Raw genomic sequence first — 22,288 nt, 5'->3', positions numbered from 1 at the left:
ATCATCAGCGACAGTAAATCAACAATCAAATAAACAGTCCCCCCCTCAAGCATTCCATCACTGACCCTCCAAAACAACAAGCAATATGTTTTTTTGCTGGCGTAATAATTGGGCTGAGGGCAGGACGAGGCCAGTCCTGGAAAAAAAAACACGGTCCAGGGGTCATTGGAGCACAGTCTGAGGGCCAGAAGCGAGAGAGCTCACACACATATGGGATTAAAATAATCTTTTTTTCCATTTTAATCTTTTCAATTCAAGGAAAATGCATATGTTTGTGATTTAATCTCCTTTCTTTCTCTGAGGAACCGGACGCTGATGTGAAAGAGAGGATTCTTTAATCCTTTCAGCTGTTGTGACTCAGAATATCTCACATATCCAACCTGCCGGCCATGGACAATGAGTTTTACAATATCTTTCCCCAGTTAGATTGGTGTCAAGGCTTACTCATTCATTCTTATCAGTTTGTGTACAGATAGCTTTCTCAGATATGACCTGTGACGACCTAATGCTGACCACTGGCTGGAAAGGCAGGGACATTTTAAAGACCAGTTTTTCTGAAGCCATGGGGATAGTCTGGATCAGGGACTCAACCACTGGGCTATGGACCACTAGTGCGCCGCATTGCAATGTCATCTACATAACTAAATAGAGTTAGAATTCTGGACACCGTGGAGAGCCCAACACACCCTTTGGATGAACAGATGAACAGGATGAAGACACTGGTGGTTGGTGGGGTTCAGTAACTTCATCCCAAGTAGCAGAAGATAGGTATGGAATATTTATAGGAGGCCAGATTGGAAGTGGGAAGGGTTCCACGCATAGTTCTCCCCCAAACTTTAGTTATATCAAAAGTCCATCAAGCGGACCTTGAGATGAAAAATGTTGGGAAGCCCTGGTTATTTTACCCCATGGGAAATATGTGTAATCATTGTACTCACAATTTGACTTTCAGACCCCAACCCCAGAAACTAGGGTTTGTCTTTTGATAAAGTATGGTGCTATTTAATGAGTGCTCCATGGAAAAGCTGAATGTGTTTTATATTAAAATCATGGTTTAAAGTCGTTGACTTTGTTCCTTCAGTATTTTACAATCAGTGCCACTTTATTACTCCAGAATGCCCAGCTGTAACCCTACCTTCCACAACCATGTAATGTTTTAAGTGTTCCCGTTCCAACCATGACTTTTCCATGCTATCCCTTACTTCTCCAAACTCATCAAAACTCCTCATTTCCTGTCCCAGCACAATTCATCCAGGCATTACTTCTTGTAATGTAATAACAGCTTGTAGAAACGAGTCAGAGATGTATGAGGTCCTTCACTCATGTCACCGCTCAGTCTGTATGTGGACATTATCAAGATTTGTGTCATGCTTGGCTTGCCGTAATGATGGCCATGAAGCCCCTGTGAATAAATGTCCACCATTACTGCATCCCAGGTTAAACGGCATCATCGTCTCAAATGACGTTACTGTGACAAAGTGACCATGATCTCTCAAAGATACAAAGTGCTGGATTAAAAACACAGTGGATGAAGGTCATTTCTGACAGCTTGAAAGATGTGTTCCTTATAGGTGATGTTAATGATTTTAATCCAATATATATATATTTTAAATTATGAAGACATTTCCTCACCCCTTGCTAGCTCTCTGGTCTGTTTTCACGTTGGGAAAAAGGTGCAGTGTTTGTACGCAGCCTTGGCATGGTAAATGGGAAACAAAATGTCTCTGCCCCTGCTACCTGCTCAGGCACAGTGAGAAACAGCATCTAGAGACATTTAGACGGTGGAGAGACCTCCGTAAATTGAAAAGCATTAAAATAAAATAGATGAGGAAATAGATTGCTCTATTCTTGCTCCATAGGTTGGTAACACTGACTTATTTTAGCTTTTACAGTGACATTACTGAAGGAGGAACTGCATGAAAATAAACGCAGACGGAGCGTGCTACAAAAAAAGAACAGCTTGAGTTACATATACGTTTCTGTGGTAATTCAAACAGTGAATAAAAACTTACAGACGAGTTAATCTTCAACCATCAACAAGCTACAGTCGGCTTCTTACTCAAACACACCGTTCCACCTTAATAAATGCAAAGCTTTTGAATGAACACAAATGGGAGCAGGAAATAGTAGTAGCTCTGCAGAATCTTCTATGTTACCTTTAAACTGCTATGTTCTACAAATGACCTAGAAGATGATACACTGGCTTTAGGAATGTGTTATTAGCCTGTCGTCACCAAACCCCATGTCAAGTGTTGGCTAGAGAGTATACCTCTGTAGATATGGGATATGGAGCAGTGGAACTGTGCTTTCTGGAGCTCTGGAGTACCATCCAGTGAAGCTGGAGTTAACTGAAGCAGCTTTTGTAAACTAGAACTAATCATTCAATATCTGTATGTTTTTGCTAAATGCCATCAGATCCTCACAGATATGTTCCATCAGTTACTGTAAAGCATTTCTAGAAAAACTGAGGCTGCAAAAAAAGCCCAGCTCCCTATTTGAACCCTTGGTTTCTGAAGGAACATTGGACGAACAAACATCCACAAGCTGTTGGCCATGAGCTGAAGACACCGTTGATATAAACAGGTACATTGCTTCAGTTGAGGACTTCTGATGAAATGTAGCATCAACGCTCTTGGAAATTGAGACAGAAGTGTTACACGAATAACTGTAGTGTAGATTCCTGACAGAGTAGCGATGGTGCAAAGAAAATATTGTGAAACAAATTAAAACATGCAGCTGTACCAAATTAGTAGCAGCCTAAAAGCAAATACTCTATATAACACTTTTACAGACACTGGCTCACCTGATGTTTCTCTGAAGACTTGATTACCTACGATCTTCCAAAAGTTACATAGTGTCGTTTCTGCAGTGCTTAGGCCAGAGTAGCAGTGAGAGAGGCACTGTTCTCCCTATGTCAGGTTTGTGAAGCATCACAATTATTTGGAATCGGTAATTATAGGGTACAAATATTACCTAGTGTTGCTTTAATTCCACAGAAATCACTGTTTAGAAAAGGTGTCTACAAACCATAGTGTATAAGAATATGTCAGTTCCCAATAAAGTTCCTGGTTATTAACTACAGAATAAAGGTTTATAAATATTTAAACGTGGACCTTAAATCTAATAAAACTATTTATTTTAACGGCAAAGGCACAGAAAGTTATCAAATGTATTATTCAACAAGATGCAGCTCAAATACTTTTAGTGGAAGAACACAAGCACAGGACTTTAATGTATTGTTGCTCCCCCATTTATAACACCCGTGGGAGCACAATTTTTCAAAATCACTTTTAGGCGGTCCTGCCATCCAAACACAGCTTTTTAGCTGGCATGTCTTAAGGTGGATTTAGCAGAAAAAGATCCTAAGTGACACTTAAATGGATAGACTCAAAGAATAATTGATGGCTTCTCGCTTGGTTTGACCATTAAAGTCATCAAGTACAGCTTTAGAAATTGTGGCATTTGGGAACGTCACTCAGTCTTCCAGTTCAGACTCTATTACTTTGTGATTTAATCTGGAAATTTGGAAAAGAATGCTGCCCTAGCAATGCCAAGGAATAGCCTATTTCAACCCTCTCTGAGTGTTTATGTCCTAGCATGTCCTAGCCTGCGAGACTGAACGTTCTGGTCCAAAACTAAGTAATCAGCTCCAGTCCTTTCAATCTTCCCTGCCCCTCTTGAAGGGCTTGATCTTTACCTGATGAGATGGAAAAGGTGTGTTGAGGCATAAAACACTTATTTGCCTGGACTGCAGCTGGCACCATTACCCATCTTTCATAAAGTCAGAGACAGTTTTCTGCAGGATGTATTACATCAGAAAAAATGATTATTCACCTCTCTGATTTATTATTTTGGGACGGGCTAACAGTTATTTTTTATTGGGAGTTTGTCACACCCCCATCCACCTGAAATTTACACCTATTGTACGCCTGTATTTCTGCAGCCATTCGCCACCTGCTTCAGGGGTAAAAGGAGCTGTAAAAGAACCAGAACAAAACGAAACCTCTCACCTCTCTGGGGAGATGGGAGAGGTCCCTGGGGGGGCTAGTTTGAGAGGCTGTCCCAGTCCACCCTGTTTTTAAAGCCATTCTGCCTTAATTCATCCCTCCCTCCTGCTGACGTCACTCCTCCGTCCTAGCCACCAGAAGGCAGTCTCTCTCTCCCTCTCACACTCTCACACACACACTCTTTGCGTGTGTGTATGTGAGAAGGAGGAGCTGTCAAAAGTTTCCAAGTTTGTTGTAAAGTCGAGACACAGCTCCTTCCACAAGAGCAACTTTTAGTCACACAGCGTTTTCTCAAACGGGGAAACCCTGCCATTATGGAGTAACACAGGACTGTGAGGAAAAGCTAAGCGGTTAAAAGAAAAGAACAAGAAGAAGAAAGAACATAAGACGAAATGGCAAGCTCTGAGGCGGGATTCATTCTCACCTTCTTGCTCCTTTCCTCGGGCTGGTGTTTGACGCCGGAAAAGAAAGGTAAGGAAAGATATGATTTAAGTAGCTCTTACTTCTAATTAATGTCATAGTTCCGCTTATATCTGAGTCTGCTTAAATACCTGTTATGGGTTTATTCCCTCCTGGAACATGGGAGACACACTGACGGCGTACAGAGGTGCTGTAGTCGCCTCAGGGCAACCTCAGCTCGGCGAAGAGTGGCGGCGTTACCGCGCTGTGGGAAAGGGACAGAACTTTTTTTTCTGTGGGGATTTTTCCCAGCGCTTTCATTAGGGGTCCACGCACGTAGAGCGGTTTAGATGTTGACTTTCCCATTATTGTTATGGCATTTTAACCTCGACTTTCTCTCAGAAATCCCTTAGTGCCTGTACTGAGTCGGCAGTTTTACACTGTTATTGTGGATTTAACACGGTTCAGCGGTTTACACTCTCAGTGTATTCTGTAATTCAACAAAGTTTGTTTATGTGTTCATTCAGCGTTTAAACTGTTGTTTCAAAGTGATACAGCAGTCCCACACAGCAAGTGTTACCTCAGGACTGCTAATTTCAGTGTAAATGGAGATTCCCCATTGACAGAGAAACAGTCCAACGGCCAAATGAATTTGAATTGTCAATTAACTGTCAATTGAATTTGAACCGTAACGTGTTCAGCACAAGATTGTAACACCGTAACATTTTCTTTTCACAAAGTCTCTGCATACATGTTTTAAAAATACATGAAACCCTAGTTTTAGGCACTTAATAAAGACTCAAGGCTAATTTAATGAAGTTATTTCTACAATGCTCATGTTCCTTTGAGAGTCGGTTCAGTTCATTCATGGGTAAGTCAGTGATGCAGATTCTGTTAGTTGACTTTCAAGTGCTTACTCAAAACTGTGTGTGTTTTCAATTAGCTATTTCAACAAAACAGCATGGTATTTATATGATTTATATTAAGGGTACATTAGGATACCACTTAAATAACATGAAACATCCTAAATATACAGAGCTTACAAACACTTCTAAACGAGACTGATCATTATGGCTCTCCTGCCAAACTCTGTCAGTTAAGTAAAGCAAGATTCCCGAATAAATCTGGGGCTGCACCATTAATCGGCCTATTTAGTGCTCATGTAATGCTGTTTACCGCTGTGATTTGTTTATTTAGAAAGTCTCAATATTTCAGTGTGTTAGATGGGTCAACTAAGGGGTGTCCTATGTGTAAACAGTGTTCCCTGCCAATATTGACAGATGGGACGCACTCAAATCAGTTTATTACAGTCTGCTTCCTCCTTTGTACAGCCGCTCAGATTCAGAATTAAATTCAGGCCAGGGCAGGAATCACCTTCAGTTTTCTTTATTGAAAAGCTTCTAAATTGCCCCCTGTGATTAAGTGCTCATTTCACAATGCTCTTTAGACACACAGGGCTTTCATTCATGTCCAAGACTGGCATTATGAGAGTTCCTACGTTAACTAGTCTTATTAGAGGCAGTGACTTGCATTTCTCCATCACATTAAGCAGGATATAATAAGTTAATACCGTGCAGACACTCTGCAGAAGAAGGATGGTGTTTCTGAGGCATGGAGGAGGTTACAATGTGCAGGAATGATACATGTATGGAGGAGTAAACTATGCAGTGTATTGTTATTTGTCATCCATGCTGCGTTGTCGTTTGAATCTGCCTTATATACAGCATTATGCATAAGTCAGAGACCACAATTCATTTATTGAATTTCCATCTATCTATAAAGAATGTGTTATTTTTCTCTCTCTCATGTAATGAAAAGGGGTCCCAGAATTGCACCTTCAAGCTGAGAACATCTAAGGAACCTTTATTTGCAAGAATGCAGAGAGAGAGTGCAGTGAGGGAGAGGGAAAGGGAGAGAGGGAGTGACAGAAGGAGGTTTTTACTGAGAGGTCAGGCCGTGTCTAATCTTGGGCCAAGGAAAAAGCACTGATCCGAAAAACGTACATTTCAAACAGCAACTGAAATATATTGGAGTTCTTTTTACATATTACACAAGCAAATACTTGGACAACTAGAAAACCTGGAGAGCTGCCCGATTTATAGCCATGTTTCACTACAGTTTCATTTTAGCCTCAGCAGGGTCTGACTTCTGGATGACCAGACTGAGGTCAGAACTATGTACTACGAGGAAGTGAGTGATTTTATTTCCCAGAAAGAGACTCTGCCTCTCTAAAACCCAACAGCTATGCAGTAAAACCACTGGTCAACCACAACTCTCAAGAGTGTTCAGAAACGCTAATGCCTCAGAGAGGGGTTCACACAACAACGAGGCTAAATTTGTTCACTTTGTCTTAGAGAACTGACTACACTCTTAAAACAAGGTTCCCAATTTCTTCTTCAATACTTCAGCTTCAGAAGGGTCCTTCACCCATCTCTCCTATCTCTATTACAGACATGGGTCTTTGCAGAAGCTTCATCTGAAAGGTTTTTATTGATCCAAAAATGATTCTCTGTGGCATCTCACCATCAAAACATTTTGGGACCTTCATTTTAAGACAACAGCACTGCAGTAAATAAACTAAAAGCCCATATTCTAAGAAAAATGAGGGTTTTAAGTATGATTCCACAATGTGAACGTACTTTAAAGCTTTAAAAGTATTTTCACTCACAGCATGGCTCTGTAGAACTCATTCAGACACCTTCATTTTAAACAGTCTGGGTCTCAACAGCTCTACAACTGCCCCTTATTCCCTGGCTGAAGGTCAGTAGCTTGATGCAGATATCAGGCAAAGACAGTCTGTTTAGTCTTTTCTTGCTGTTTTTTTTTGGGGGGGATAAATCTCAGTGTTTTTACTTTTTAGTTTTATCTGTAAAAAAAAACTGCTCACCCTCATCATTTTACTGCTGTAACCCTCAGGCCCGTATGTAGGCCCATGCTTCAGTTCCTCTCTTTCAGGACAAAATATTTGTCATGATGATAATGATATGAAAATGCTGTGACTGGTATCAGTGCAGATTTAAAGAAGATATTTGAAGGGTTTTAAGGATTTAAACAGCTGGGAATTAGATTGTATTGATAAACAGATAGATACAGTACCAGTCAAATGTTTGGACACGCCCACTCACGGAGGGTTTCCTTTGTTTTGGTCCAATTTCCACATATTGTGAATGTACAGTTCCAGTCAAAAGCTTGGACACATCTCATTCAAAGGTTTTTTTTTAACATTGTAATAACATGTGGAAGTCATTAAAAGTATGAAGGGACACATATGGGATTATGTAAAGTTTGTAAGCCAACAATTTTAAACAAACCAGAAAATGTTTTATACTTTAGATTCTTCAAAGTAGCCACCTTTTGCTTTGAAGAGGGCTTTGCACACTCAGTGTTTTCTGAATCAGCTTCATGAGGTCGTCACCTGGAATGGTTTTCAGTGAACAGCTGTGTAGAACCACTCACCTTCTTGATGTGTTTGAGACCATGCGTTTGGGTTGTGCAGAGGTAGGGGCTGGTACACAGTTCTATGCAATGAATAGCCCTATTCCACCAATGATTAATGAGAAGATGTTACTGGTACTGTATGACTGTACATTTCTGCTAAAATATTAGATAAAAAAGATGTTGTCTGCCTAAATATAATACAGAACAATCATCAAATACCACTGATTTATTGGTGTATTTTTTTAAATAACAGCATCAATATTGAACAATAGTATTTGCAAAAAAGATATATCAGGTTGCACTAAAGATATAACCTATTCATAGACTTCTTAGCAGTTAGTGATTAAGTCTAACAATTAATAACAGGAGACTAAGCCTGTAATGAAGAGGATTAATAGCCAAACTCAGCCCTGAACACACATCACCATGTTGTTTTAGAGCTGAGACGCTGTACTGGAAACTCTCAGGTCTGAATGTGGCTCAGTGAGTTTTGTGTGAGAGTGAGTGTGCGTGAGCGCGTGCTCAGTTTGTTTAGGTGGTTCGGGCGGATCTGACTGAGACTGGCTGAAACAGTAAGAGTTTGGGAATGCAGATGTCAGCGAGGGAGACTCACCTAAATCCTTCCTGTTTAAAGCAGGTCCTTTATAATTGTTCATCTAAAGAACTTCCACACTGACACTACTGTTACTGACCACTGCAGAGGAGTGAGGAACCTTTTACACCTGCTTTAAACCTCTTTGCACTGACATTTAGGAGAAGTGCATAAGAGTCCATTACTGAGCTAACTGAGTCTTTAATGGTCTACGTATTACTAAATTCACCCCTGAGAAGTTTCATAACAGTGCTGATAACATAGCTTCATATCAAATCATCACTGTCAAATGAAAATCATTTTCCTGCCAAAAATGTAACTTTACACGAGAAGGAAAAAACCGTCTTAAAGTTCAATGGAAGTCAATGTAAGAAGATTTAATTTCAAGTAAATTTGGAGCATTTTTGTTGGTACATTCTTTATGATTTTTTCACACAGTGTGGAGGACAGCTGTTGTGTCCAAATGTTGTAGCAAAGTAAAAAATCGTCAAAAATGGAGATACATATTTTTAATTGGACAGCGACAAACTCATTGTAAGGTCAGGTACTTGGTGAATTTGTTAGGTGGCTAGCCTCAGTATCCAACTTAGCAGCATCTACTCACATGCCTCTAAGTAGACTGAGGTGTTTTTAAAATTAAAACTAATTATTTTAATGACTCTGTGTTTAGCTGCTAGTGAGCAATGAGAAAAGGAAGCCATTCAAACATCTGTGATGAAATATAATTAAAGCACAACTACAGTATTCCAATTTATTTATACTTTTAAAACCATCTTTTTTAATGAAGAATAATCTAATTTAGACAGTTTCACTTTACTCCAAAAGGACTTTCATTAATTGTCTGTAAGTGCTTATCCAGCTGTGATTGGACAGACTCAGATGAGGAGGCGGGGCAATTTTAAAGTGTTTGAACTCTAAGTAAGATGCTGCAGAAAACAGAATTACATGTTTTATCACATGTATTCTGACTTAGGCAGGTGACAAAACACTGACTTGGCTAATTAACTCCAGTTAATTAGTAATGAAGTACTGATTAAGTACCATAAGTGAGCCTCTCCTGCTAAAAATTCAGAAGCAAACTTAAGGGGGATGGTGTAAATTAGATTTGTCTCCTTTACCAAAAGTTGTGCCTTGACCATCCTCTTCTGCAAACCGGTGTGTTGACCCAATCATAACAAATCCCTAGTGTTTGTGAGCTTACAGACAGATCTCCCAAATATTTCAGCACGGCTAAACAAACCAGAGAGTGTGCACCAGGCCACTTGCTTATAAAGCGGCGAGGCGTGTGTGAGGACCCTCAGAACACAGGATGTTCCAGTGAAACCTTCAGCCTTGCCTAGTTTTTTTTTTTTTTTTAACTGAACTCATTTTAACGTTAATGCAGTTGTTTTTCCTGCTTCACTTCCTGAGTGGTCTGTTCCAGCGGCTCATTAGGATTCGGCCCCAGTTCTTGATGAACCTTTCTTTCTTTATTTTTTCTGCTTTCCTTCCCTTTTGTTTTTTTTTAAATCCAAGAGCCCAAGGCAGATGTTGCTGTTACACATGACTTCTTCATCACACCCTCATCTTCCAAAAACACCCTGACGCTGCTGCCAACACTAACATATTGCGAACGTTAAAAAAAAAAAACTGCCTACCTGCAAAACATGGTCAAGGCTTTGAATTTGTCAAAACATGACTTTCTGGACTTGTCAGCAGTTACTGCTGAGATAGTAGGCTACTTTTCTGGAGCTGTAGTTATAGACTAAACAGGGGTTTCAATGGCGAACCCCTGCTGGAAATGTGAATTAAAGCAATTTAGTCCAGGGCTGAGCCAATACTGAGGAGCAGTGCTTTTGTGGATGGTATTATTAAAGGGGAATTGCACTGATGCTCTGCATAGTTCAGTCAATGAAAGTGATTTCACATAAAAATGGTGCATTGTACAGGCACCAGCTCAGATTTTATTTTTAGAATGCTGCTGATAGGAACCAGGGGCCCATGTAAGTTTCATTAACCACCACTGAATATATATATATATTGAAATTTTGAAAAATCTGTGAGGTATCTCTTTAAGACTAAGATATTTTTAATTAAAGGACACCCACATAACGTAAAGGTTGTATATGAATTTCTCTAAAACCCTATGTTCAAGCCCAGAACAAGCCTTAATTCTGAAGTGTGGAGGTGACACATGAGTCTAAATGGAAGTCTAAACATACACGTGTCAGATTGTGGTTGAAATTACAGCCTGCCTCACAGGATTATTTTTGATGCCCCATTTTGCTGAAATGAGGCTTTTAGACATTTCCTCTTAACAATTTACGTGCCATTTAGTTGAATGTCAGAGGACATTAATGAGGTTTTACTCCATCCAGGGCCCGTATCCAGTTTTAGATTGAAAAGCCATCAGCGTTCCTGTTTCCTACAGTAATGATGGAGGGATCTTTAGTCCTTCATTGTCACTCTCCTGGGGTTTGAATTGGTTTAGTCAGTCATCTTGAGCATGGGGAAAACATCAGGCTTCAACTGCACTCTGATTGAGAAGAACTTTGGATTTGATGACGCACTTTCTTTGGCCATCTCTTTCTTCCGCAGGAAACGCAATCGGAACGTTTCCAAAATGGAAGAGCATTGCAGAAATGTCTTCAAATGTCAGTTGCAGGGGCTTTTATGTAGAGTACTGTGCACACGTCTGAGTAAGAGTCATTCAGTGTTCAGCATCAGGACAAAAACCCACAGAAAAGGTAAAATACATTCAGCAGAAACTGACACAAAAGCCTCAGAGACTAAATATACATCAGTGATTTGGGGCGGCTGTCCATTTTCAAAGGTCACCACAGCTTCCTTGTTCTATTTTCAAAACATTTGTTATTTTGTTTGTTTCCTTTTCTCAGTACGACTTCTTGACATTTCTACTTCCTTGCAGACCCACAGCATTTAAAGGTCTAATTACAGGATGCACAGAATCTAGCTCCACTCTCACAGTCAAATCAGAAGCAAAGACTTTGCCATTTTTTTACTTCAAATTGTGGAAACTCTTGCAAGTGGATTATCTTAAATAAGATCCACTCAGTAATATCCTTTAAGTGTCTCATACCTAATGACTATTTTAACTGGAAGGTAAACACATGAACAGTGGTCTTTCATTTTTCCACATTGCTTGTGTCATATAAATGTAATGGAACAGCTTTGTCATTGTTTCTTGTCTAGTTAATCTCCTGACAGTGTTTTGATGCCACTTCTCTCTGAGGCTTCATGAGCTAAACAGTAACTTTTGACAAATGTATCACAGACAGATGCTTTGAGCACATTTCATTCCACCCTCCTCAAATCAAAGTCTACGGCCCGTACATGTTTAATACGTTATATTTTAGAACTGAGTTAATTGTTGACCTTTTCTTGCACTGTAACTGTGAGATTGACGTTAGAGGCTGGAAAGTTAAAGCCTTTTCTGAAGGGCCCTCTCCACTCAGTTTGACTTGAATGCATCTGGTCGAAAGGATGCTTTCAAATGTTATGTTTATAGACTCAGTCCTCAAGCTGGAGCGTCCTGCCTTTGAGTAAACAGCGGTCAGCAGCCCAGCGTGTGCCACGTGGTGTCAGTTCTGGCAATAATTCAGTCTGTTATTGGTCTAATGCAAACAACACTAAGGCAGGGGTTTATCTGGAAAGGTGGAAAATCTGGAAAGAAGTACCTCCATGTCTTTTAGCTTTTCTTTGAAAAAATTAAATGAAATCTATTATCGTGCCTATCCATGACAAAATAGTCCATTTATTATTATTATTATTATTATTATTATTATATATATAAAAATAGATGTGTATCACAATAACAAAAATACACGTGTTAAAAATGTTCACTTACTACTTAATAACTCACTCACTCATGTTTAGCAGGCTGAAGATTGTCCACAGTGGGGTGCTATCTATAGCCAATCTTTTAATACTTTAGATCAATTATGTTGTTTTTCCTTGTTTAAATGTGACCTTGAACTTTTCCTTGTGTATTGTGTCCACTTCGACTTGTTTACAATCTTTTTTAAAGTGAAATACCATGATTATGGAAATGTTTTCAAGTACGGAAGGTTAAACTGCAGTAATATTGCCCAACTTTACTGCTATCTATGATTTAAGCAGAGCTGTTAAAACTCCTGCTCTTTGTCTTTCAATGCATCTCCCACTCTGTCCCATAAAACACCCACACTATTTGCATGGCTTTTGCATAGCCACGCTCTTCCTTTTCCAGGCCCCGGTCTGAGATTTCTCTCAGCGTTTGAGCTTCATGCTCTTCATCACTTCCCCTTTTCTACCTGTAACCTCCTCCTACTCCGCCAACGTTACCTTTTTTCCCCCCATCATTTCCATCAAACACTCTTTCACATTCTGTTACCGGAGCTTTCTCCCGGGTCTGGCGGGAGTTCTCAAAGGTACGGTTGTTAAAAGCGCTCCTTTAGCGAGGAGGTTTGAGAATGCTGGTTCCTGATAGTTCTTCCTGATGCTTGGCTTTCGCAGGACCACATCTGCAGAAGAGCTTGGAGTTGCTGCTGCTGAAATCAAGTGAATTGCTGAGACACACAAAAACAGCACGACCTCCTGCTTGGCCATAACTGTCCAACTGTTCCCGAAACCTGCCACAAGCTCCTTTAACCAGGGTTCTGAGTGGTCCTTTATTTGACAGAGAACAATGAGGAGAGGGCTGCTTGAGTGTCATGTTCCATGATGTTTTTACCGTTTGCATTCAACTGTAATAACACTGAGTGAGTCTGAAATGGCCAAAAGCCATTTCCATCCGGACACCACTATTACCCTAAGTACAATAGCTGCAATTTTCAGACTGGGTGACAGTGTGTTTCTCGCTGACCCTGTGGTTTGAACATTAGATGAGGGTTTTTATATTTCAAGCTGTCATTAGGCAGAAAGTGTTGCTGCCACACAGTTCCAGGGTCCTGGTGTTGTGGGATAATTCCCTGTTTCGGATTTTTGAAGAGTTTGGCATGTCTCCCTGTGTCTGCATGGGTTTTCTCCGGGTGCTCCAGTGTCCCCAGGTTTAGCCAGTGATAACAGGTGGGCTCCATCCTGCTGTTACCGAAGATGTGATGACCTACAGTAAAATGATGTCCACTTTTATTTCTTTTTACAGATGGCAGTATGCCACACTCTGATAGAAACTACTGTAAACAGCCTATTTCATATCACTTAAGGAACACTAGGTAGCATTTATACCTTACAATTATGGCTTTAAACTGATTGCAATGCCTCACCTACCTGTAATAGGGAAACAGAGCCACTCCTGTTGCTGCTTCTGGCTCAGCATTCCAGAAACTACTATGTAACTGTTGGTGAAGGGTAAATACATTTGGAATTTGGAGCTAAAACTGTCATTAAATGTTTTTAAACCATACATTTAAAACATCTAACAGTTTTGAAGGGTTTGGAGTGATGTTGTAGATTAAACATATCCGAATCCATGGTGTTTTGCCACTTTCTCATCCTCTGAGACATGCCCACATTTCCAGCTGTTGCTTGCAAAAGCTGTGAATGTTCCTTAAAACCTAAAATAGTGCACTGTAGCACGAGAGCGTCATGGACTTTATTGCGTTTCCATGATCAAATGGGCCACTGTGGTGGAAAGCAACCTTGGAATTCAGACTGGAAAATACACAAGTTCCATTAGTTTTACATCTCATTAAGTGTGGCGTCATAAGAGCAGCTTTGAACAGCTTCTGTTTTACTGCGTCCCTCCTCATTGTTTGTTAGCGAGTTATAAAGCTGAGACGTGTTTATTACTCTCAAGCTTCGTTTGATGGCATATGGTCTGCTGTGTTTGGACAAAATGGAGTTATAGAATTGTTATCATGATCATTTCATCATTTGCCTTTTTCTGAGATTTTGGGGCCATCATCAGTACCTCTAATGTCTGCAAAACTGTACAGGACACAACACTATTTTAGTACTAATTGGGTATCACACGATTTAGAATCTGATACATTTTGAGGTTTGATAACGTGGAACGGAAAACAAAAACACAGTATTTCATTTTAATTAATTTATTCATTAAACTTCTGTGACTGCTTCATCTTGATCAGGGTTGTTCTGGGTGTGGAGCATTCCAGTAATCACAGTCCACCGCAGTGAAACTGTAATATCACATTTAAAATCACCCTGAGAGACTATGAATACCATCATCCAACAAACAACATTCATTCATTCATTCATTATCTGTAACCCTTATCCAGTTCAGGGTCGCGGTGGGTCCAGAGCCTACCTGGAATCATTGGGCGCAAGGCGGGAACACACCCTGGAGGGGGCGCCAGTCCTTCACAGGGCAACACACACACACACACTTTTGAGTCACCAGTCCACCTGCAACGTGTGTTTTCGGACAGTGGGAGGAAACCCACGGGGAGAATACACTAACTCCTCACAGACAGTCACCCGGAGCGGGAATCGAACCCACAACCTCCAGGCCCCTGGAGTTGTGTGACTGCGACACTACCTGCTGCACCACCGTGCCGCCCCAACAAACAACAGCTAATGTATATTTAAAAGACATTTTAAAAGTTAAAACAATGTTTGAACACCAATTTTATTTAAAAGCTCCGAAATTCTTGATGCACTGAAGGGTTAAACTAGTGTGTTTTGTCCATTATGACATAAGATGTACTCACTTTTTATCTGGTTGAATTGTACAGTGCCTGAGCATGATTGTCCCCCCTCCCCAGAACACACTCACATTGTGCTTAATGTTCAGAGCCTGAGCCCACATCAACCGACTGTGGTTTTTAGTTTTGAATAAGACTCTTCTGCACAGAACTGTGGAGTTCATGATTGTACTTTGTGGTTTAGTTGGAGTCGTTTTGTTGGCAGTGTCTCTTGGCCCTCTCATATTGCTAATAGATTTGTCGATTATGCAGCGAGTTCCCGTTAATCATACTCAGCATACAAGAAGATTTTCACAGAGGTGAGTAGCCGCAAATTTCACTGAGTATCTCAAAGTTCTTAGTTGTGTACCATCATCAGACCAGAGCGACCCCTGTGCTGCTACAGTGAATGCTGCACCACTGACATCATGTTTTAGTTCCATGCTTGGGGCATGGTGAGTGATCACATTAGAGGCTTTGAAGAGGTTGGTCAGTTCGTACGGAGGGATTACACAAAGGGTCAAAAGTGGTGTGGCACAGTACGGTTTGTCTAGCATCAGTACACACTCATTTACAGAGCTAAGTATGAGGGATACACTGGCAATATGTTTTTAAGAAGTTATGTTGTTGCCATATCTTCCAACTGCATAGACTCCTAAATCTTCATTCCTGATGCTTTAACAGATTGCTGTGTGCAGTGGCTGAACTCGTAATATGCTGGAGGCAAATAATTTTTGACATGATTTCAGCGAAGCCAAACCACATTGCAAACAGACTTGGCTTAAACACTTTGCCAAATATTTGACTTCAGGAATTGAACAAACAACACCAGTTGTTCTTTTTGCATTATGCAGCAGTAGAGCTGAGGATCATCAGGAAGAGTGACTCATATTTGGCGATATTTAATGGACAGATGTTGGGAGATGGTGAAAATTCGTAATATTGCCTTTGAGATTTAGTGCTGTGTGCCAGTCAAACAGTCTGTTAAAGTCCCAGTTAAAGCTGCTAACAAGTAAACCGTGCTGTAATTCAATATTAATCATTTCTCACTCGTACTCGTGTTGGAAGTTGGAGAAAAGTGCAGGTTCTAAACATTTAACTCACTTTGTTGTTGTGTGTGCAGTCTTTCTTTTGCAGAAAGATTTAGTCATTTGTTGACACTTATATAAACAGAAAACGAAGTCACTATGGAGTTAAACATGTAATTTTGTACTTACATTCACACAGTAAATCCAAATGATAATAACCCTTGACTGAGATGACCAAAGTGTGGCTCATAGGCCAAAGCTGGCTGATGAGATTGTCTTGGCTCTCAAGAAACAAACCAAAACTCCACCACTTAGCCAATGAGAATACAGCTCCTGGGTAGGCTTCGAACCCACCGCGACCCTGAACTGGGTAAGCAGTTACAGACAATGAATGAATGATATCCAATCAGAGGGGTTTGATGTGTGATGCTCACTTCTATTAAATCTTGAAGACATTCAAGTTTTGCGCAGAGTCATGGTGACAGCTATTAAACTTTGGCAGCTCTCAAGACCAACATATGAAGGCAAAAAGTTTGTCTGCCCCTGATCTAGACGTCTAACGGTTGTTCGGCAAACCTGTTGGAAGTCGTAGGATTACCAGTGAACCTGACATTTCTGTGGTATATTTAGACGTTGTATGAGGAAAAAAAGGCATCGAGGAGAAGGATGACAGTTCTAGGCCAGCAGGCCCTGACAGAAAATCACACACACACACAAAACTGAACCCATAATGTATTCATCAGTGACAGCTTTCTGTTTCAATAGATGAAAAAAAAAACACGTTCTTTTGTCATAATGTCCTAGAACTTAGAAGTGGTGTCTTTTTCTCAGTAGGGTGTGTGTGTGTGTGTGTGTGTGTGTGCTCATGCATGCATTTGTTTCCATAAATTTTCAAAAACAGCTTTGATTTTGTAGGAAAGCCAGAGAAAACCAGAGGTAACCTACAATTCTCAGGACTTTCCTACATCTAAATGTGAAATTCCCATCACCACCACTGTAAAAGTATATAAGCATGTCTATACATATAATATTAATACATAAGGGACATGTATTTGTTCTATATTTTATACACACACACACACACCAGTGAGACATACCATTATATAGAGGCACTTGCATGAAATTTTCACATAAAACAGGACAGACTCCCGACTCTGTGTGTGTGTGTGTGTATGTGTGTTTGGTTTGGTACTTGTCTCTGTCTGCTCCTGACTCATGGAGCAGCTCTGCTTAGCAATGCTAGTATTTCTTTTTCATCTTTCTCCAGCCATGTCTCCTTAAAATAAACCCATATTTGGCCACCGGTTCTAAGTCATGCTCATAGAATGTTCATGAGAACCGGAGTAAAACTCATTTACGGTGTAAGATAATCCTGACCGGTTCTAGTGGAAGGACACAACAGTAGATTGAGTATCCCCCTGTGTGTTTAGGGCAGGCCGGATTTCATTTGATTTCTTGCTTAATAAACGAGTCAGGTTCTGTGAACAATAGAAAGCTTAATATTCATTTCCTTCTCAAATCTGACTTGGGGCCTTTCAATAAGAGGAACACTAGGTAAGACTTGGTATTTTGGCTCCTGGGTTCCCCTACACTCGCAGATTGTAATTCACTTTTACTACACTGTCCTGAAATTAAGGCAAATTGGGGAGGGAGGGAGGTGAGTTTGTTTCCAACACTCCTCCAGAAGTTGTATAGTGCAGTTGTGTAGTGCAGTGCTGAACTTGGAATAACAGTGGCTCTGTTCTCCCTATCGTAGCTCAGTGAATCATCACCATGATTTTGAAGCTGTAATTATATGGTTAAAATATTACCTAGTGTTGCTTTAAACATCATGCTTAGGATACTGTACAGTATGCAGAGTTTCATTAATATAGTGTAAAGAGTTGAGTTCCACCTCAAGAAACAGAAGCCTGCAATTAGAGCTGTGGCTTATTTTGATTACACTGTGATTGCAATACACCTGGCAATACACTGAAGGATGATTCTTCCTGACTACTCTGAATAAACATGTTTAGCATTCACTTGAAACTAAATCCCTGCATTTAAAAAAGAACAGAAAAACAGACTGGAATCACAGCTACAGTGCAGGTGAGTGGGAAAACGCTGAAACACCATCATTAGTGTCACGTATTGGTAGCTGATGCCAACGGAGATTCAGTATCTTGAAGACCCTCATTTTATTTAAAAAGATTTATAATTGTTGGGTCACTGGAAATGCAAGTTTAATTAAAACACCTTAGGAAAACTAAACTGGAGCTGTGATTGCAAGCACAATCCGCAGCGATTTCGCATTAATTTATTCATACATTCATTTTCTGTAAGCACTTCATCATGGGTGTCAGTGTGTCCACACCCTGTACAGGTTATCAGTCCAATCACAGATATAAACACTCACTAGTCATGCTCACACTCACACCTGTGGACAGTTTCACACACTCACTCAGTCACTCACACACTCACACCTGTGGACAGTTTCACACACTCACTCACACACTCACACCTGTGGACAGTTTCACACACTCACTCACTCACTCACACACTCACACCTGTGGACAGTTTCACACACTCACTCACTCACTCACACACTCACACCTGTGGACAGTTTCACACACTCACTCACTCACTCACACACTCACACCTGTGGACAATTTCACACACTCACCCAGTCACACTCACACCTGTGGACAGTTTTACACACTCATCCAGTCACTCACACTCACACCTGTGGACAGTTTCACACACTCATCCAGTCACTCTCACACTCACATCTGTGGACAGTTTCACACACTCACTCAGTCACTCACACACTCACACCTGTGGACAGTTTCACACACTCACTCACTCACTCACACACTCACACCTGTGGACAATTTCACACACTCACACAGTCACACTCACACCTGTGGACAGTTTTACACACTCATCCAGTCACTCACACTCACACCTGTGGACAGTTTCACACACTCATCCAGTCACTCACACTCACACCTGTGGACAGTTTCACACACTCATCCAGTCACTCTCACACTCACATCTGTGGACAGTTTCACACACTCACTCACTCACTCACTCACACACTCACACCTGTGGACAGTTTTACACACTCATCCAGTCACTCTCACACTCACATCTGTGGACAGTTTCACACACTCACTCACTCACTCACTCACTCACACACTCACACCTGTGGACAGTTTCACACATTCACCCAGTCACACTCACACCTGTGGACAGTTTCACACACTCACTCAGTCACTCACACCTGTGGACAGTTTCACACACTCACTCAGTCACTCACACCTGTGGACAGTTTCACACACTCACTCAGTCACTCACACCTGTGGACAGTTTCACACACTCACTCAGTCACTCACACCTGTGGACAGTTTCACACACTCACTCAGTCACTCACACCTGTGGACAGTTTCACACATTCACCCAGTCACTCTCACACCTGTGGACAGTTTCACACACTCACCCAGTCACTCACACACTCACACCTGTGGACAGTTTCACACACTCACTCAGTCACTCACACACTCACACCTGTGGGCAGTTTCACACACTCACTCAGTCACTCACACACTCACACCTGTGGGCAGTTTCACACACTCACTCAGTCACTCACACACTCACACCTGTGGACAGTTTCACACACTCACTCAGTCACTCACACACTCACACCTGTGGGCAGTTTCACACACTCACCCTGTCACTCACACACTCACACCTCACACACTCGCCACTCTTCGGTTGGCACTGTTCTTGTGATGACACAGAGCTTGTATTAAAGACTAGGAACTTTGTGTTCTCCTAGTCTGTTGTGTTTGTGTAGCCATGTGTGATTGGGTAAAACAAGCAAATCAAAAATGACACATGTTGAAAACCATGCCATGTTTGCATTCTGCAGTCTTTATGCATTCCTAACAGAGCATTACTACTTACCCTAGTGAACATGTCGGTTTTGGTTTTCTCTCAGCTCGGTTACAGTTGGAGGTTCTACATTACTTCCACACTGCAGACTGCGTGACAAAACAGTACGAGAACACACCAAACACATGTCGAAACAGAAAACAGATCCGTTTTCATCACCTTCTTGACCCAGATATTTTCGTCTTGGTTTACCACCTGGCTTTCCCACCTTCCCTGAGATGGGCACTGATAATGATCAGGATATTCTTACCATTGACTTTGCTTTTCCCAGCCCGAGGCGTTTAGCTGCCGAGACGTGTGAGAACAAGCTGAAGCTATTTTCTGCACTCTTTTGTACCTGTCCCCACAAGGGAAAACATCTCAGGACAGTATTTGCCGACATTCAAGGCTCTCTGGGTTGTGTCAGACTGAAGCGAGAACCTAAGCCTTGGCCATGATTTGCCTTTGAAAGTTAGCTTTCCGAGAAAAGCCACAGCAGTTCCCGCTTGAGTGCTTAACTATTAAACAACCTTTGAGCAAATGCAGGTCTTAGTGCAGTGAAAAATAGCACTGTGCCAAGCTTTTTTCCTCTTTCTTTGCATATCCTGCAGCCTCCTGACAGAACATGTTACCTTCTGTACGTTTGAATAAGCGAGCTGTGTGGAAATAAAGTGCAGTTGTTGTCTTTAACAATATGCTGAGCCTGGAAAGATGTTATTGGACGAGAGCCCTGCTGTTGTAGACAGGGAGCTGTGTTTTGTCTAGAAATGAACCTCAGCGCCACTAAGAAGAGACCATTTGTCTCCTGGTCAAGGTCCTACTGTATAAACCTGATATATTTGGTGATAGTAGGTGAAGTACTTGTGCCTGACATATTTCTTGGGCAGCTATAATCACAGGGAGGGTAAAGAAACAATGCCAAGACTAGCAAACCACTAGACAGTTATATTATATTTCAAAAAATACAATTGTGCATCCAAAATCTATAACCAAGGGATATTCTACTCCTCTTGAAAAGCCTTAGAATGATTGTTTGAAGGTTTGATGGCATTCAGGCACAAGCACTGTAGCGAGGTGAGGTCAGGTGTTGACTAATGTTTGATGACACAATCACAATCATCACAACAACATCAATTCCAAAGATACAGGAAGCAGCACCATCGCTCCAGATAATGCCTCAGGGGCTTTATTCCCCTCAGGCTCTCTCCTGAATTGGAACATGTTGAGTGCACTGTTGTTTCAGAGCCTCCTAAAGATCTGCTTTAATTTCAGTTCTGGTGCTCGTGTTGCAAAGGGAGCCTTTACCCTAAATTCAGAGTCATGTGTTTGTTTTGTGGTTGATCTGAGGGCAGAATGAGTGAGGGAGAGGGCGAGAGAGAGAAAGCGGACAAGAAAGAAGGGAGAGGCGATAGAAAGAAGAGCGAGAGAGTGTGGAGGGAGAGCGATAGAGAAGAGACAGGAGAGAGAGCGATAGCCAAGGCTTTCAGCATCATCCCAGTAAAGGCCAAGACCAAGTCTGAGTTTACACACATGTCTCCATGGAAACAACTACCTGTCAAACAAAAGAGGCTTTATCCTTTGAAGCGAGATTAACTTCCAGCGCTAGCCGACTAGCGCCGTGTTTGCAGACGACTTTGCCAGAGCTCCTTCCCGTCTTTACGGCTAACTCTGTGGTGGAAATCATTTTTTCTTAGAGCTATTAAGTTATTCCTTTAAGAAAGAAAAGTATAAGACCAAAGACCCTTTGGGAATCTACCTGGCAGAGTTGCCTAAGCTTGAGCTTTGTATCAGCAGGAAGTTGAATCACTCTGTATTACGTTCTCTGCCTCTGAAACACAAACACTGCACTAATGTGGTCATTAGAGCACATTTCCTGCTCCATAATTAAGAGTTCTGTGTCATTTCATTTGTCATGGTCACTTAATTGCGGTAATATTGTTACATATTAGGCCTATAGACGGCCTTGACTACAGACGCAAGGGCTTTATCAAGAAGAACATCTTCAGTTTATAATACATTACTGATATTTGTTTTGCCTAAAATTTAATCACCTGCTTTAAAAAGAACATATTAGAATATATTTTACATTGTAGACACCCGGTTCCTATCAATTGTACTGTAAAAATTTATTTATTTATTTATTTATTTATTTATTTTTATATATATATATATATATATATATATATATATAACTATCAATAAATAAGTAATCAATGAATAGCCAACAAATAATTTAAAGAGAAGGGTTGGGGTTGGAGTAAAAATTCAGTTCCTAACATTAGAATTTCA

At 40.9% G+C, this 22,288-nt stretch overlaps 1 protein-coding gene across 1 annotated transcript in view; it reads left to right on the top strand.

Moving 5' to 3' along the window:
- Positions 1 to 4,203: 4,203 nt before the first annotated feature.
- LOC136677791 (epidermal growth factor receptor-like) overlaps positions 4,204 to 22,288 on the top strand; it is a 60,303-nt gene continuing 42,218 nt past the window's right edge. Inside the window, exon 1 of the mRNA XM_066655443.1 lies at positions 4,204 to 4,478. Within this exon, the coding sequence (XP_066511540.1) occupies positions 4,400 to 4,478 (79 nt within the window). The 5' untranslated portion in view covers positions 4,204 to 4,399. The remainder of the gene's footprint in view (positions 4,479 to 22,288) is intronic.

Source organism: Hoplias malabaricus, chromosome Y (assembly GCF_029633855.1).
Source record: "Hoplias malabaricus isolate fHopMal1 chromosome Y, fHopMal1.hap1, whole genome shotgun sequence".
Classification (NCBI taxonomy): domain Eukaryota; kingdom Metazoa; phylum Chordata; class Actinopteri; order Characiformes; family Erythrinidae; genus Hoplias; species Hoplias malabaricus.
The sequence above is the reverse complement of the archived record's forward strand: the minus strand, read 5'-3'. Positions and strand labels throughout refer to the sequence as shown.